At 38.8% G+C, this 15085-nt stretch overlaps 4 protein-coding genes across 4 annotated transcripts; 3 read left to right on the top strand and 1 right to left on the bottom strand.

Annotated features, from left to right (window-relative positions):
- Nucleotides 1-2132: 2132 nt before the first annotated feature.
- On the bottom strand, nucleotides 2133-7924 carry BDCG_07025 (DNA mismatch repair protein MSH3). The gene is made up of 3 exons (XM_045422789.1): nucleotides 6605-7924; nucleotides 5414-6507; nucleotides 2133-5346 (listed from the first exon to the last, which is right to left on the bottom strand). Exons 1-3 carry the CDS (start codon nucleotides 7509-7511, stop codon nucleotides 3859-3861), a joined length of 3489 nt encoding a protein of 1162 aa, XP_045278356.1. The 5' UTR covers nucleotides 7512-7924; the 3' UTR covers nucleotides 2133-3858.
- BDCG_07026 (40S ribosomal protein S28) lies at nucleotides 2494-3038 on the top strand (the record flags this gene model as incomplete). The annotated part of the gene is made up of 3 exons (XM_045422790.1): nucleotides 2494-2557; nucleotides 2807-2890; nucleotides 2977-3038. The coding sequence occupies 3 exons, from the start codon at nucleotides 2494-2496 to the stop codon at nucleotides 3036-3038; spliced, it is 210 nt and encodes a 69-aa protein (XP_045278357.1).
- Nucleotides 7925-11113: 3189 nt separating the features above from the next.
- On the top strand, nucleotides 11114-11338 carry BDCG_17434 (uncharacterized protein; the record flags this gene model as incomplete). Its single annotated transcript, XM_045426561.1, has 1 exon — nucleotides 11114-11338. One exon carries the CDS (start codon nucleotides 11114-11116, stop codon nucleotides 11336-11338), a length of 225 nt encoding a protein of 74 aa, XP_045281929.1.
- Nucleotides 11339-12508: 1170 nt separating this feature from the next.
- On the top strand, nucleotides 12509-12691 carry BDCG_17433 (uncharacterized protein; the record flags this gene model as incomplete). Its single annotated transcript, XM_045426560.1, has 1 exon — nucleotides 12509-12691. One exon carries the CDS (start codon nucleotides 12509-12511, stop codon nucleotides 12689-12691), a length of 183 nt encoding a protein of 60 aa, XP_045281928.1.
- Nucleotides 12692-15085: the final 2394 nt, after the last annotated feature.

Here is a 15085-nt window from a genome sequence, read left to right as displayed (position 1 = left end):
AATTCTGCTTACACTTAAGAGATGTAAATGTCAGAGCAGAGTTGTAGTTCTGAATATACTTACAGAAATGCTTCACATCAGCTGTATTATCATTAAACAGCTTATATAGCTCTGATGAGAGTTCTCTGACAGATAGCAGTCTTACAGCATCTCTTGCACAGTATGTGAAAAACACTGAAAGAGTCTTTGACAATCTGTATACATGTTTATCAATTCAATGCTTATCTCTGCAGACAGAGTAGCAGATATTCATTCAGTTAAAATTAAGTAGTTGACAGTAATGAATATAGAAGCTGAAGTCACAGAGAATGAACTGATAACTGTGAGTGATTGAAGAATTAACAGTTGATTCAGAAGTAGTTAAGTCAGTTTAAGTGTTGAGATTATCAAGAGCTGACTGCTTCAGTGAATCTGCATGTATATAATTAGCAGGCTCATCTGCTGCAGCAACTGCTGCAGCAGCTGTCAAATAACAGCATTTGATATTGCAGACATGTTCACAATTGAGAGTCTGACAGTCATTGCAGTTCTTGAAGATGCAATTGATAGCATAGAACAGGTGAGATGAACAGTCTTCACAGCATGTATCACAGTGCAACAGCTCAACTTATTATAAGTTAAGTACAAAAGCAGCTACATTTCTCAATGACAGACAGAAGGTTTGAACTGAATATAACTGACATACATAATATTGAGCTTGATGATACATAGAGCATGTACAGAATAATGCATTGAATTGAGACTGTTTAAATGTGCTGAGAGAATGAGAATTCTCACACACTGAGCAGCAGTGCATGAAATGAGTATATTAATGAATATATAGATTGGAATGAATGTAGAGAAGAGTATAAAGAATGTAAATACAGTAGAGAATATCTGTAAAGAAAAGAATGAAGATTAATATCAGAGCTGTACAGACTGCAGAGCTAGCTGTTCAGATGAATTCATTTTAATGAGATGCATATAATATTATATGAGGTCACATTACAGAGCATTTTACTCAGAAAAGTTGGTTTTTCTATAATATATAGAGAGAATATAGAGAGATTATTCATAAATCTCAAAAATTTATGAGAATTGAATAATTTAAAACACATGACTTTGATAAAAGTAGTCTAGTGCCTGTGTTACAATGACAAAGTGAAACAGAGAAAGCTCACTGAGATAATACAGAAGTGAAAATAGAAAAAAATGCTTAATTTGTGAAATTAATCAATATATAGAATAAAATAAAATAGAGTGTATGTATGAGCTCAATTCAGAACAGATGTTAAGTTCTAACTTTTCTATCAGAAAGAGATGTACTGTAAGTCTGTAACTATTTTCACTTAGTAGAGGAATCCTGCAGCGCCAAGTCGCATGAAATATTTAGTACGCACGGCCTTTCTATATAGGCATAGATGCCACGATTCGGCGCTACTGTGGCATAGGCCTTGTAAATATTGTATTCATCTAATTGAAAACCTCTTGTATGCCGGGTAACTAATGAATATAATAATAATCTGCAGCTGCCACTGCCACTGCTGCCGCCACTGCCGCTGCCGCCGCTTGTACAGTTATTTTGAACTCTGAAATAATAAAAAGTGAGGTCTTTCATATTGATATCAGCCGCCCGTTCCATACACCCATTTTGATTTCAATCTTGAAAATATAAGGGCTTGATGGCAATAATGATGATGGTATGATATGGCAATTGTGAATGCAAATCAGAGGGGATAGATAACATGAATAGAGAAAGGTCTATGCGTAGATGAAGTTGATGATCAATCTGCCTTACAACAATATGAGATATGAGGCTAACTTGTTGATAACTGAATAAGGAAGACTGTACAGCACTAATTACATGCACATACTATGTATGAATTCATGTGAAAACATCACACATACAGATCCATCTGTGTGATAGTGATGTTAATTAAAAACACCACTGAATGTTAATTTACATGACATTAAACCATATAAGGAAGACTATTACTGTGAAAGATGCTTGCAGAATCCTCTAGTAACTGTATTGATTGAGTTATTGATTGCTATCAGTCTACTCTATCACTAGAATTATATGAGCTTGCAACACTAAAACTATCTACAAAATTACTTCTACAGTGAGAAAGAAAACATTTACTCACATATCTTATGTGACTCTGTCTATTCATATTATATTATTATACATGGAGTAACTACTTCACATCCAATTATCTATGATGTCTCTGAGCGTTGGCTGCGATTCCAAAAACAGCAATTAGGGCTTATATGGCACTAGTCCGCCTTTAGTCTAGCCCCTAGCATCCCGTGTAAACCTTCCGTATTGGCGGGATTCCCTTCGCCTCGGCAAAAACTGCTTCCCACACAACCAAAATCACTTCCCGCCTATCTCAAACCACGAACAGACACTTTTCGCATCCTCCCCTCTCTCCCCTGCCGCTGGACTACCTCCCCACCGTCGTCTACCCTCAAGCAGCAGCAGTTACTCGCACGCATATCTCACCGCCCATCATGGATGCTACCGGAAAAGTCCCCATCAAGTTCGCTAAGGTGACCCGCGTTCTCGGCCGCACCGGTATGTTATCATGGCTTTCTTTTGGTTTTTGAAACAGCCGAAAATTTCTCTCCCGCATATATGGCAGCGATCTTTTGATTTTTCCTGGGATATTGTGATTGGGACCGGAATGTGAATGGGAGACATCAAAATTGGAGAAAGTTGAAGATTGGTGGAAAATATGCGGATAAAGAGCAAATGAAGCAGGAAAAATTCCAACTAGGCCAAAGGAAAATTTATCTGACAACGTGGCTATTTCTCGAATTCTAGGTTCGCGAGGTGGTGTCACTCAGGTCCGCGTCGAGTTCATGGACGACACATCCCGATCCATCATCCGAAACGTCAAGGGCCCAGGTACGAAAGAACCCCCATGCCCCGACGAAAGCAAAGAATTGGATGGTAATGGTAAACTAACATTCACTCTTGTCAAAAATTAATAGTCAAGGTCGATGATATCCTCTGCCTACTCGAGTCTGAGAGAGAAGCCCGCAGACTGAGATAAAAGCAGCTTTTTTTCAATCCAAAAATATAAATATAAAAATCGTTGCTGTAATATGGGGGAGGGTGTGGTGGTGGTTCGACCGTTTCGTTATTCCCGTTTTCACCCGCTGTCCTCTTTAAACCTCTTGATTCCGACCGATGTTTTCTTTTTGAAACTTATTCTTCACCCTTAACGAGTGACGAACGAACTGTGATGGGGAGTGTGGCGGAAGTGCATAGTAGGAGGAAGGAGAGGAGAGGAGAGAATGGAAGTGGTGGCTTGGCGTTCTGCGGGATGATGGTCACCGTATTTATATGCAATCTCGAGGCTTGTTCTCCCCTCCCTTTTTTTTGGAACGATAGCGGCGATTATTCGGAATGAAGGATGAATCAATCCGCTGGGAAGGGATAAAAAAAGAAGGGAGGATCTGCCCCGGGAAAGCGAATAATGCGGCAACCAGCATCCAATCGTCATCTTATGCTGTAATCGTTTTTTCTATGGCATTGTCAGGTTGGGGCGACTCACGCTTCTGCAAAATAGATAATGTGAATTGACTCTAATATATCTTAGGTTTCTTTTTGAAATTTGCCTTTCATAATCAGGCCCAAGGATCCTTCAATTGATTTGCTGAGCCCAGGATATATCTTCCAGAGCAGGGTTGTAGACCGCGAAATTACTTCGTAATTCAAATCGCAGCCACCAGGAGAAGTGCGTAGGGAGTATGATCCATACGCAATACTCAGTTTTGAAGTCAACGAGAGGGAATGAATGAAGAACAACAAAGCTACTTCCCGCCTAATATTATTATACGATGCTGTACAGAGATACAAAGGGTTCACAATTACAACTGCTCCAGTCCAACGAATACTCCCTCTAAAAGCGCAGCATCAACCTCCCTAGCGGCACCATCAGTATCTATAGCCCCCTTAACCACTTTGGCTAACGCTAGCAACTTCTTCTTCCGAATCTTCTCCTCCAACTCCGCAGACTTTGTCCTTGCTACATCCAGCACCGAAGTTGGTACATGAGCTAACCGGGCCACATTCAGGCCGTAAGAGCGGTGCGCCACTCCCTCCCCAACCTCATACAGGAAGGTAATATCCCGCCCATCCATCCCAGACTCAGTGAATTTCATATGCACATTACGTAGCTCACCCTTGGGAAACTCTCGCGCCAGACTACTCAGGTTCTGATAATGCGTGATAAACAACGTGAGACTCCGCAGGTTTCGCACCATGTAATCGAGCACGGCCTGGGCGATGGCCACGCCGTCGTGCGTCGACGTGCCGCGGCCCAGCTCGTCGAGGATAACAAGCGAACGCGGTGTGGCTTGTTTGAGGATGTCGGCCGTTTCAGATAGTTCGACCATAAATGTCGACTCGCCCGCGAGCATGTTGTCGAAGGCGCCCATGCGCGTGTAGACGGCGTCGAGCATACCGAGCGTCGCGGACTCAGCGGGCACGTACGAGCCAATCTGGCCCATGATGCAGATCAAAGCTACCTGGCGCACGTAGCTGGATTTTCCGCCCATGTTGGGACCCGTTACTAAAAGGGCACGGGTCTTGTTGGTATGCAGCTCTATATCGTTTGGCACGTAACTGTCCAGCAGAAGCTGCTCGACCATAGGGTGGCGGCCGCGTTGGACACTGATGCGGGTTTCATCTGTATAAGTTGGTTTGACGTAACCAGGCTGGCTGGCGATGTTGGCTAGTGAGAGCAGACAGTCCAGCGTTGCGAGGGCTACGATACAATCACGGAATGATTGGTATTTCGTTGAGATGTCAGCAAGTAGCGCATGGAATGCCTTGTCGCAGGCGGCAGCCAGGGCCTCCTTGTACTGGTCGCGTTCGCGCATGTACTGGACCACTTCAGGCGTGTGGAAGCGGGAGACTTTCTTTGTGCCACTGATCTTCCGCCATGAGGCCGGTACCTTTTTAAGGTTATAAGGACTATTCTCTACCTCGATGAGGTATTCAATCCCTGCCACAGTCGTGTACTGCACTTTTTTCTTTCCTAAGATCTCTGCTGCAACCGCACAGTGTTCCTTGAGCCTATGCTGCACATCAGCGATCCCAAGATTGGATTCCGTAATTTCATCTGTCTCCTCTGCCTCTCGGAAAAAGCAATATTTGTCATCCTTTTTGGCGGCCTGCGCGTTTATCTTGTTAAGGTATGTAACAACATCTTTGCGTATAGCCGGCAGAGCTGCAATGGCTCTGTTGATCGTTGGAGACGAAAAACCTAAATCCTCTGGAGACTTGAGATGGACATACTCGTCTGCAATCAACTGCAGGGTTTGCAAGACTGTCAGGAGCTCGGGTCGCGTGCACTATAGATATTCAGTCAGAGGTTTGAAATTCGCTAAAAAGAAATGTAGAGAACGCGGTAGACCTCACCCTTCCATAGTATATCCGTATCAAACTTTTCTCTAGATCCGCCTTTATCTTTGACAAGAGGCCTTTCAACCTCTCAATCTGCACTGTCTTGCTGGGGTCTTGCAATTCCTCAACGGCAGCAACCCGCTCTTCCAGTTCACTTTTATCAAGCAAAGGCCTTCCAACCCACTTCCGTAGTAGACGTTGTCCAAATCGTGTTTTGGTGCGATCGAGGGTCCAGAAGAGGCTTCCCTTCGACGTATGCTCTGTTTGATTTTGATATATTTCCAAGTTGGTTAGGGTATTGCCGTTCAGCAGCATGTGGGATCGCGCCGAAAACGGCTGGAAGTACTTGGTGAGGTCAAATATATATTCCAGCCCGTATTCAGACATGTGCTTGATCATGGAGGAAAGACATATGGTGACATCCTCCGGCAGTTTCAGAACCTTTTCCAGCAGATTGTTTGCTGCAGCATCCCCTACGGCGCCCTTTGCTTTCATCCGGCCCGCATAGAAACTAGATACGTGGCTGTGTGATTCTGCCGCAGCAATTTTCGACTTCGAAACCCGTTCAACCCGCACCTTATCGCCAAAAACATTTGTTTTGCTCCCCGAGAGATGTTGCACAAGCTTCTCCGTAGCTTTCGACATCTCGCCCACAATCAGAAATTCACACGGGGCAATGTGGAGCAGCCTCGTTTCAATTTCACTTCTCATAAACCCATCCTCAAAATCGTCATAAATAACATCTCCAGTGGCTGGCTGGACAGCCACAATTCCGACATGGACCTTCTCGTCATTACCACAACCCTTGGCGTTGCTTTCGGTCATACAAAGCAAATAGCCTGTGGAAGTAGACGCGCTGCCTGAGCTGACACTGGGTCCCTCAAGTCCCTCGACATCGTCGATGTAGGTTCCCTTCGTGTATAGGTTCGTAAGCTTACGAACAAAAGGAGCGTTTCTATTGTCACCGGCAGCTTTCAATGCAGCAGTCTCAAGCTGCCTAACTACGCCGACTTTATAGCCCGCTGCGACCAACCGCTTCACATGAACATGCAATCTATGCACGGGAATACTAGCAGAGGCAAAGCGGGACAGATGAGCTTCGGATGGGTCTATCAGAACAGTGAAATTCCATATATTAGCATTTGGTATTTCGCAGCAGAAGAACATATAAACCAGTCACAAAACAAAATAGGGCCATGAACTCACGTTCATCAAATCTGAGTTTCCCAGGGATGCACACAATACTTAACTCCTTCGCTGCAATACGCGCGTCCTCACCAAAAAAGCGGAATTTATAGCCAACCTCCACAACAAGCACGGTATCCATATGGTTCTTCTTAATGTCAATGATCTGCCTTTCCATCGGCGTCAATTTCCCCGTCGTAGTCCTTTTTCCTGCTCCTCTCACCTTCTGCGGAGCCGGCGCAACGTCCTCCTCAGCCTCAGCATCACTCTCGGCACCCTCCAGATCGTCCGCATCGCCCGCGCCGAATCCACTCGTTAAAGGCGGAAGACAATCCGGCCCGCCCAACCTCTTCACGAACTTCTGATGCAGAGCTTGTTTTCTCTTTCTTTCCCTCTCGTCGTCCTCAGATGCATCGCCACCATTCCCATCGGCCCTCTGATCACTCGACGTAGGTGTAGCGGAGCTATTGAACCGAAATCGTTCCGTCCGCGCGGATCCAGTGTTCTTTTCCTTCTTCGCCGTCGGCAGCTTCATAACCCCATCAGAATCGAACTCATCTACGACTCCCATGTCCATACCAGTATCTGTCTCTTTAACGTCACGTCGCTGATCCGCATCTGCTGGTGCCCCCCTGTGCACGGTCGAAACATCCCCGTTACTCCTAATACGTTTCCTAGATGGAACAATAATCTCATCATCCTCCTCTTCCTCTTTTTCCATCCCTCCAGCCCCATAGCCCCCATTCACCACCTCATTTACCTCGCTGTCCGGCGTTTGCCGAACCCGAGCCTCTCCAAGCTTCTTCCCGGCTCCATTCTTCGGAGTAGCATTCGTAGAACCATTCACGGGTACGGGTTTCTTGGCAAAGAAGCTAGATATAGATTGTTGTTTGCGTTTGAGTTGCGAGGAGGATTGGGAGGAGGACATCGTGCTAGGATTGGGGGTTGGAGATTATGCACGCGGGCGCGGTCACTCTGTCGTAGTGCAGTTTAACGAGGCATAGGCATGGTACAGTACATCCCAAAAGTGAGAATAATCATGAAAAGCTGTAATTACGACTCGGGCACGGCTCATCCAAACTCAAGTTAATCAGTTATATAGAGGCATGAAAAGAGTTGGGGGCCCTGATAGGATAAACCTCCAGTTTCAGAGGCGTTATATGCTGTTTCGGGGACGGGAGGGGAGGGGCAATGAGCAGATCCAAACATATATAAACAACAAAAAATGCCTGTTTATTCAAAGGGCCGATGAATATTTGCCTCCAAAAGAAAGGGACAAGTGGAAGAGAGGTAGATCGAAACTGTTTCACCCTGGGACAAATTCAATTAAGAGAGGCGCGTTTGACGCGACGTTCATTGAGGCTAATGTAATCCGCTAACTACTCACGAAGGTTCCTGGGGCGGATGGTAGTACATACTCATTAAAAGTACTTGCACTAGATCTATCCTCTATCTCCTCATAATATTGATTTTTCATATCTCTCAGGAATCTATCTCTTTCTAGCTTTTTCTTCTAATTCTAATTATCTCTAAGTCTCTACAGTAAGAAACTGAATGTTGAGAGAAAGAGTATAGCAGAATGCAGATATTGAGACTGTATTAGAGGAAACGATGACTAAGAAGGCAATTACTACACCACATAGAAAACTTGACCTCAGGAAGCAGAAAACTGTTGGCCGTTACGGCCGTTGCGGTTAGCGATCCCACTAGATCATGTGACCCACCACTATATTATGTTCTTGTAGATAGATCTATCAATACAACCTTCAACTATTCTATAGATTATAGTCTGAATGACATATTTTTCTTTTTAGAATATTACATTAACATTTTTAACACAGATAGTTTATCTTTTTTGAAAAGACTTTCACTTCTTATTAGAGATATTTCATTTTCTCTGAATCTGCTGATTAGCAGATTTATATACTTTATATTTTTAAGAAAGTGTATTCTTCATTATGAAGAATATGACTTTTTTTTTTTTTTTTACATATCTAGAAGAAGCAGAGTTATCTTAATATAAGTAATATATCTATTACTTCAGAGTTCAGCTCAAGACTAAGAATCACACACTTTACTAGATAACTTATTGATAGAATAATTACTTATTATAAGAAGACTTCTGACTTATAAGATAAGACTGAGATCAGTTTTCACCAGAGTATGAAATTTAATGATGAGATAATAAAGAAACTTCAGAATAAAGAAAAGCAGAGTTAATATTTATCTATAGAATCTATTTATTTTAACTTATTAAATTCTTCACTATTTCTTATCTCTGAAATATTAATTTTTAATAATGATCTGAATCAATCTATCTATTACACTGTAGACAATTTTATAAATCTTATATAGATAATACTATAAAATCAAATAACTGCAGCTGAAATCACTTAATATCTCACTATATCTATCTCTGTATAAAGAGACACTATAAGAGATGAGTTGTGAGAATATCAGAAGAAAGTCAAATATACACTAGATATTAAATCAGTTATTATATTTAATAACTCTAATTATAAAGTCTGATGTATTAATATATTAACTGATACAGAAGTTATTAATAAAATCAACATTCTATTAAGAACTTAATAAGAATTCTCTTTTACATGTTATATTAACTCTGAGAAGTGAAGAATTCATTTCAAGTCTCTATATAGATGTATACTATTAAGTCTTGTTAAAAACATTTAAATTATTATTAAAATCTTGAAAGCTGATAATGCTACAGCTCTGTGAAACAAGATTAATATTAAATATATAATATCACTGACTGAAGAATGAGTTAATATCTTCAAGAAATTGATAAAATTATAAGTTAAGAAGAATAATTATCTTACTTTTCAGAGATATTTTCACTATCTTATTATCTGTTATAAGAAACTCTGTCAGAGTACTGAGAATGTATATTATAATCTTTTTCTCAACAATCTATAAGATTATTAAAGATTATTTATTAAGATATATTTGAATAAGTTTTTCTTCACTGATCAGAAACTTATTGTTAATATTAATATTAATAATTTAATAAAGTAACTGATCAATCACACATTTAAAAAGATTATCACTAAGTGAAAAAAGCAGTCTCAGACTGATTCTGTGACTGTGAAAAAGAATAAGAATAAAGATAAGAATAAAGATGAGAATAAAAGCATATCTGTATAAAAGTGCACTCACTGCAGAAGATATGAATATACTGTTAACAGATGTTTCATCTTACACTCTGATAAAAAGAAAAAGAAGAATGATAAGAAGAAAGAGAAGAAGAATAACTTAATAAGTTCTTAATTAGCAGTAAATGCAGTAATTACAAAGATTAAGTTCTATTTCTCTTTCACAGTTATCAGAAAATCATTCTCTAGATCTTGATATTTGAACACATATATAAGTCTGAATATGACAGATAAGCTTTATTCTTTTTCAAATATTAAATCTTTTAATAATAACATCTCTGTTAATTCTGTCACTGAGAGAACTGAGTTTGTCAAGAAGATTAAAACTGTTATCTTGAAGATTAAGAATGATGATATTAACTTGCAGAATGTTTACTATATCTCTAATATTACAGTTAATCTGTAGCGTACGCCGCTACGTAGAGTCAGATATAAGGGTAAAAACTTGTCTTATTCTCTAAAAGATGGGAGATGGGCGTACACCCTTATATATACAGTGATTGTTTTATAGAGATTAACTCTTGTAGAAGAAGTGATCATCTATGAAGAGAAGAACAGAGACTCTGTAGAGAAGGAGCAGATACTCTTATAGAAGAAGTAATTACATATGAAGAAAAGAATGAAGGCTCTGTAGAGAAGAAGTGAAAGCTCTCATAGAAGAAGTGATTGCATATGAAGAAAAGAACAGAGAGAGAAGATAGAAGCAGAAGCTTCAGAAAACAGCAAGAAATGAAGCAGAAGCTAGAGCTGGATAGAGAATTGACTTGAATAGAGAGCAGAAGCATGCCACAGTTCCTCTATCTGAAAAGAATGTGTCCGCGGAGAAGAAAAAAAAAATGATGTTGAAAAAAGATGACAGGTATCACAGGCGCTAGGCTCAAAGGGGTGAATATTGTTCAGAAGTGCTAGTTCATTTACATATACTGCAGATATTATAGAAAAGAGAAGACTGAGTGATAGAATCACTTATTCATACAAAGAGTGATCAGATGTAAGAATTGTTTGTCTCTACAAAGAGTAAAAGATGTAAGAATGACTTGAAAAGAAATGATAAGAAAGAGATAGAAGTTCTTTAATCTAAAAACAGCTGTAAGAAAAGAAAGAGATTGTAAAGAAATCATAAGAAGCTTGAATGAGAAAGAGTTCTTTGATGAGATAGATAAGAATGAAAGTTTCATTGTGATGAGAGAAAGATTCTGTAAGTGATAGAAATTAGTGTAGATGAATGATTGCATTAATATATATATTACAATCACTTCTCTCTTATTCTTCTCTTATTTCTCACTCATCTTGTGAAAATTTAATATAGTGGAATTAGTGAAAATCACAACATATAGAAGATTAGATCACAGAAACAATGAGTCTTAAGAAGAAGTCAACAGCTGTGAAGACAGATGCAGTGAGCATGGTGAAAAAGATCTTGATCTTAGAGAAATTGTTTCAGTCATTAAGTCAGAAGAAGCATGATGCTCTTCTTTATATAAGTGATAGAGAAGAGAAGATGAGTGAGAAGATCAGTGAAGAGAAGACAGATAAGAATAAGATGAAAGAAAATAATGAAGATAAAGAGTTAGAATTTTGAACAGATGAGCTTCTGACACTATCAACTTATCTTTTCATATACAAAGTAATCAAAGATCAAGATAAGTAAAAGGCAGTGATGTCTCATTGTTACTCAGCTAGGCTGCATGATACTGCTGCAGAAGAGTCAACAGATGAATTACATGACAGAAGCTCAAAGAGTTAAGAAGAGTCTAAGACTGTGATGTAAAAGCTTATAACACTATTTACTCATTTGAAAAAGTCATGACTGTTCACACACTGATTTTCAGAAGAAGATATTGAGATGAATGAGAGAGAAGAAAGTCAGAAGACTGCTGTGAGAGTGACTGATGATGAAGAACTGTAAGTAGAACTGAAAGCAGAAGCTGAATAGATAGATACAGATGCTGAAGAATCATTACTGATGAAAGAGAATAAGAAGTGCTGAAGAGCTAGTCAGAAGCAGCATGAGACTCTGAGTGACAATGTTTTGAGAAAGTCAGGATGAAAGAAGAACATTGAGAGTGATCAGATGTCTTGACTGTATGACACAGCATGTATAAGACATCTGTATCACAATGATAAGACTGACTTACACTTTCAGCAGAATGACAAGCTTGCTCACCTGAGTGTGTCAATCATGCAGAACCTGACTGTGAAGAGGCTTGCAGATGCTGTCTTGATCATTGAAAGACTTATGAGATGTAGTGAGAAGATGTCATTTGTCAATCATGAATTTTTCATTTTACTCAGTCAGTGATTGATTAAAGATTTAAGACAGTTATCTGTCAAGTGAAAGTTACACTGATAAATGAATAATAATGAGCTAATCACTTCACAGATCATTGATTCTAAGAATTCTACTAATCAGAATGTCATTATTCTGCAGATCTGTGAGGAAATAGCTTCTGTGTTGTGTCAGTCTTGTGTGAAGAGTCAGGGATGATTCAAGAAATGTGTGATTATCTCTGCAGATGACAAACAGACACAGTAGAGACATGATACTTGTATTAACTATCAGTAAGAAAATAAGAGATTCTGCTGCTCTTTAAATTATCATAGCTGATATGAACTTGAATGAAATGTGAATAACTTGCTGTTTGAAGAGAGTGTGCCTGGGTTTGAAAAGACTGCAGTTGAGGAGATGAATATTGATGACATTATTAAGATCAGTGATATAAGAGAGAAGAATGATTCAACTATAGTTTCAATGAAGAGAATATCTACATCTTTCAAGTACAAGGCATTGAGTCTGATTGCACTGAAACTCTCAAAACACATTCAAATCAGTGAGCAGAGCATCTTAACACCTGTGAAGATAGATGATGAGGCAAAGACAAGCTATTCAACCCCTGCTAAGATGATCAATGAGACTAAGATGAGTGATGTATAATAGTTGTCAATTCTTTCTTCTGAAGACTGCATGATTGATTGTAGAGCTCAAGATTTGAAGATGCTGAGATGATCATCTAATCTCAACAAATATAATCTGAACATCATTCAGGCCGTGTGAAAGAAACTGAATAAGATAGCTGAGTTTACTAACATGATTTCAGCTGCAGAGAATACTGTGATCAATAATCATTTCTTTAAGTTATTCAGCAGAGTGTGTTTCAGTGATCTTGTGAATGAGAGATTATCAGCAGATATTGCATTTTAAGATGCATGTCTCACTGAGCAGGAGATCAAGCTGTAGAAAGAGCTTGAAGATAATTAGTAAGAAGAGATGAGATGAAATGATGAAAAGAATGAAAGATAATGATTTTCTTGTTTTCTTTATCTTCTTATTCAATAGCTAAAATTAGATTATAATACATTTTCTTTCTTTCTTTCACTCTATCTCTATTTTATTTTTCTTTCTATCATTTACTCAGCTGACTGCAAGGCTTCTTAATTATGAAGGCCTTGATCAGGTGTGAGATGTCTTGTGTAATAACTTCAAGAGGCTTTCAGATCAGGTCTTCATATCTCTTTCACTTAATCTGAAGATAAGTCTTGTCATTCTCTGTACACTTTCTTATGATGTTTTCAACTTCAAATTGCAACTGACTATCAATAAGTACTGATTCTAATGATGAGTGCTTCATATTCACTTCTATTAATACAGTCTTTTTCAGATGAATAATGAAGATTACTGAGTGTATTCATCAATCAGCTGACAGTTTCAATTAAAATGTAATATCTGATATCTTCTGAAGGACATGAAATGAGTCTATCTGTAAGAGTGATAGCTTAAATGTTTCTTTTAATGTATAGCTCTTTTGAGCTTTTTGAGTGAGGTTCAAGAAGACTCAATCATCAATCTAAATAGTTGATTAAGAATGAGATCAGTCAAAGAACTCAGTCATTCTAGCTTTTATCAGAGTGTATAAGTCAAGAACATCTTGCTGCACTGCATCTCATGTGATGATGAACTCAGCTACATCTAGCAGAGCTTTCTCATTGTTCAATAACAGTCATCTAGGCTTTACATCTGTGAGTAATTCAAAGAGAGAGATTATTGCTGACTGTGCAGTTACTGAGTTCAATACTCTTTTCACTTATTCAAGCAGAGCAGTTCAATTTATTTCATATTCATCTATAAGAAGTATTCACAATGTGACTTCAACTGTGAGATTGATTCACTCACTTTGACTGTTTAAGCAAGAGTTGTAGACAGTTGTCATTCATATCTTAATTCTCATGAGTTGAAGAACTGACTTTCAAAATTATAATATAAATTTGAGATCTCTATCTGAAATAATCATCAGTGAAGGCTGTCAGTGACAGATCATCTTCTTATAGAAGTCTTTCACTTATCATGAAGCATTTCATCATTTCTGTTCTACAATTAGAATTACTGCTTTTGAAAACTTGTCTATAACTGTTAATATAGTGTCACAATTGTCACTCACAGATAATTCTGTAATAAAATCAATTGAAAGAACTTCAAACAGCTGTTTTAAGAGTGAGATGAGGTGTAATTTGCCCCCTGATGAGTGATTCAGCAGTTTGACTAGTTGATAATTGAGATATTATGATAGATGGTTCAGGATTCTCTTTCAGACATGAGAAAAGAAGAAGAACTGATGAATAAGGTTTTTCATTCAATGAAGACCAGGGTGATCTGCTGCATTATGACACATACAGATGACATCTCACATCAGTGATTTGAGAATACAGAGACATGATTCTTCAAAGAACAATAGCCTGTCTTGTACTGTAAATGACTGATATTACTCTTTCTGACTGATCTTCTGAAAGATCTTTCTCAATACTGAGTCACAGAAAATATCTCAGCATAGTTGCTTTTTGAATTCATCAGTGAGCTCTATCACTGTAGTTGAAATTATACATATCTTCACTGAAGATGTATCTGTCATCAGTCTGTCTGCCTGATTGATAATAATCTGGCAGATTTTTTTCTGCTCTTCAGAAGAAATCTCTTCTGAATTATTATCTAGACAGTGCAATCTGAATAGAGCATCAGCATTAGCATGTGCAGCACTCTTGCAATAGCAGATTGTCATTCACAGAAGATATAAGCTTAGAACTAAGACTTAATTTGCCAGTCAGTTGCTACAATAATCTATTACTGATGACTGAAAAGCAGATACAAGAGTGATATGATCTGTGATAACTGTAAACTCACTGTCTAAATACTGCAGTAATTTCTGCAGAGCTCATATAAGTTCAAGACACTTCAATTCAGTTGCTCAGTAGTGCTTTTCAGCTGCACTTAATCAGTAAGAGAGAAATAGAACAGATCTTTCAATGTTATTCATTCTGACTTGATGTAGAACTACTC

The sequence above is a fragment of the Blastomyces dermatitidis genome (assembly GCF_000003525.1).
Source record: "Blastomyces dermatitidis ER-3 genomic scaffold supercont1.7, whole genome shotgun sequence".
Taxonomy (NCBI): Eukaryota; Fungi; Ascomycota; class Eurotiomycetes; order Onygenales; family Ajellomycetaceae; genus Blastomyces; species Blastomyces dermatitidis.
This window is presented reverse-complemented; position numbering and strand designations above follow the sequence as displayed.

Coding starts and splice junctions, on each gene's coding strand:
- BDCG_07025 (XM_045422789.1), bottom strand. CDS start 7,511: ATGTCCTCCTCCCAATCCTCCTCGCAACTCAAACGCAAACAACAATCT. Junction 6,508..6,604: donor GAAACTCAGATTTGATGAAC/GTGAGTTCATGG, acceptor CTGTTCTGATAG/ACCCATCCGAAGCTCATCTG. Junction 5,347..5,413: donor TACGGATATACTATGGAAGG/GTGAGGTCTACC, acceptor GAATATCTATAG/TGCACGCGACCCGAGCTCCT.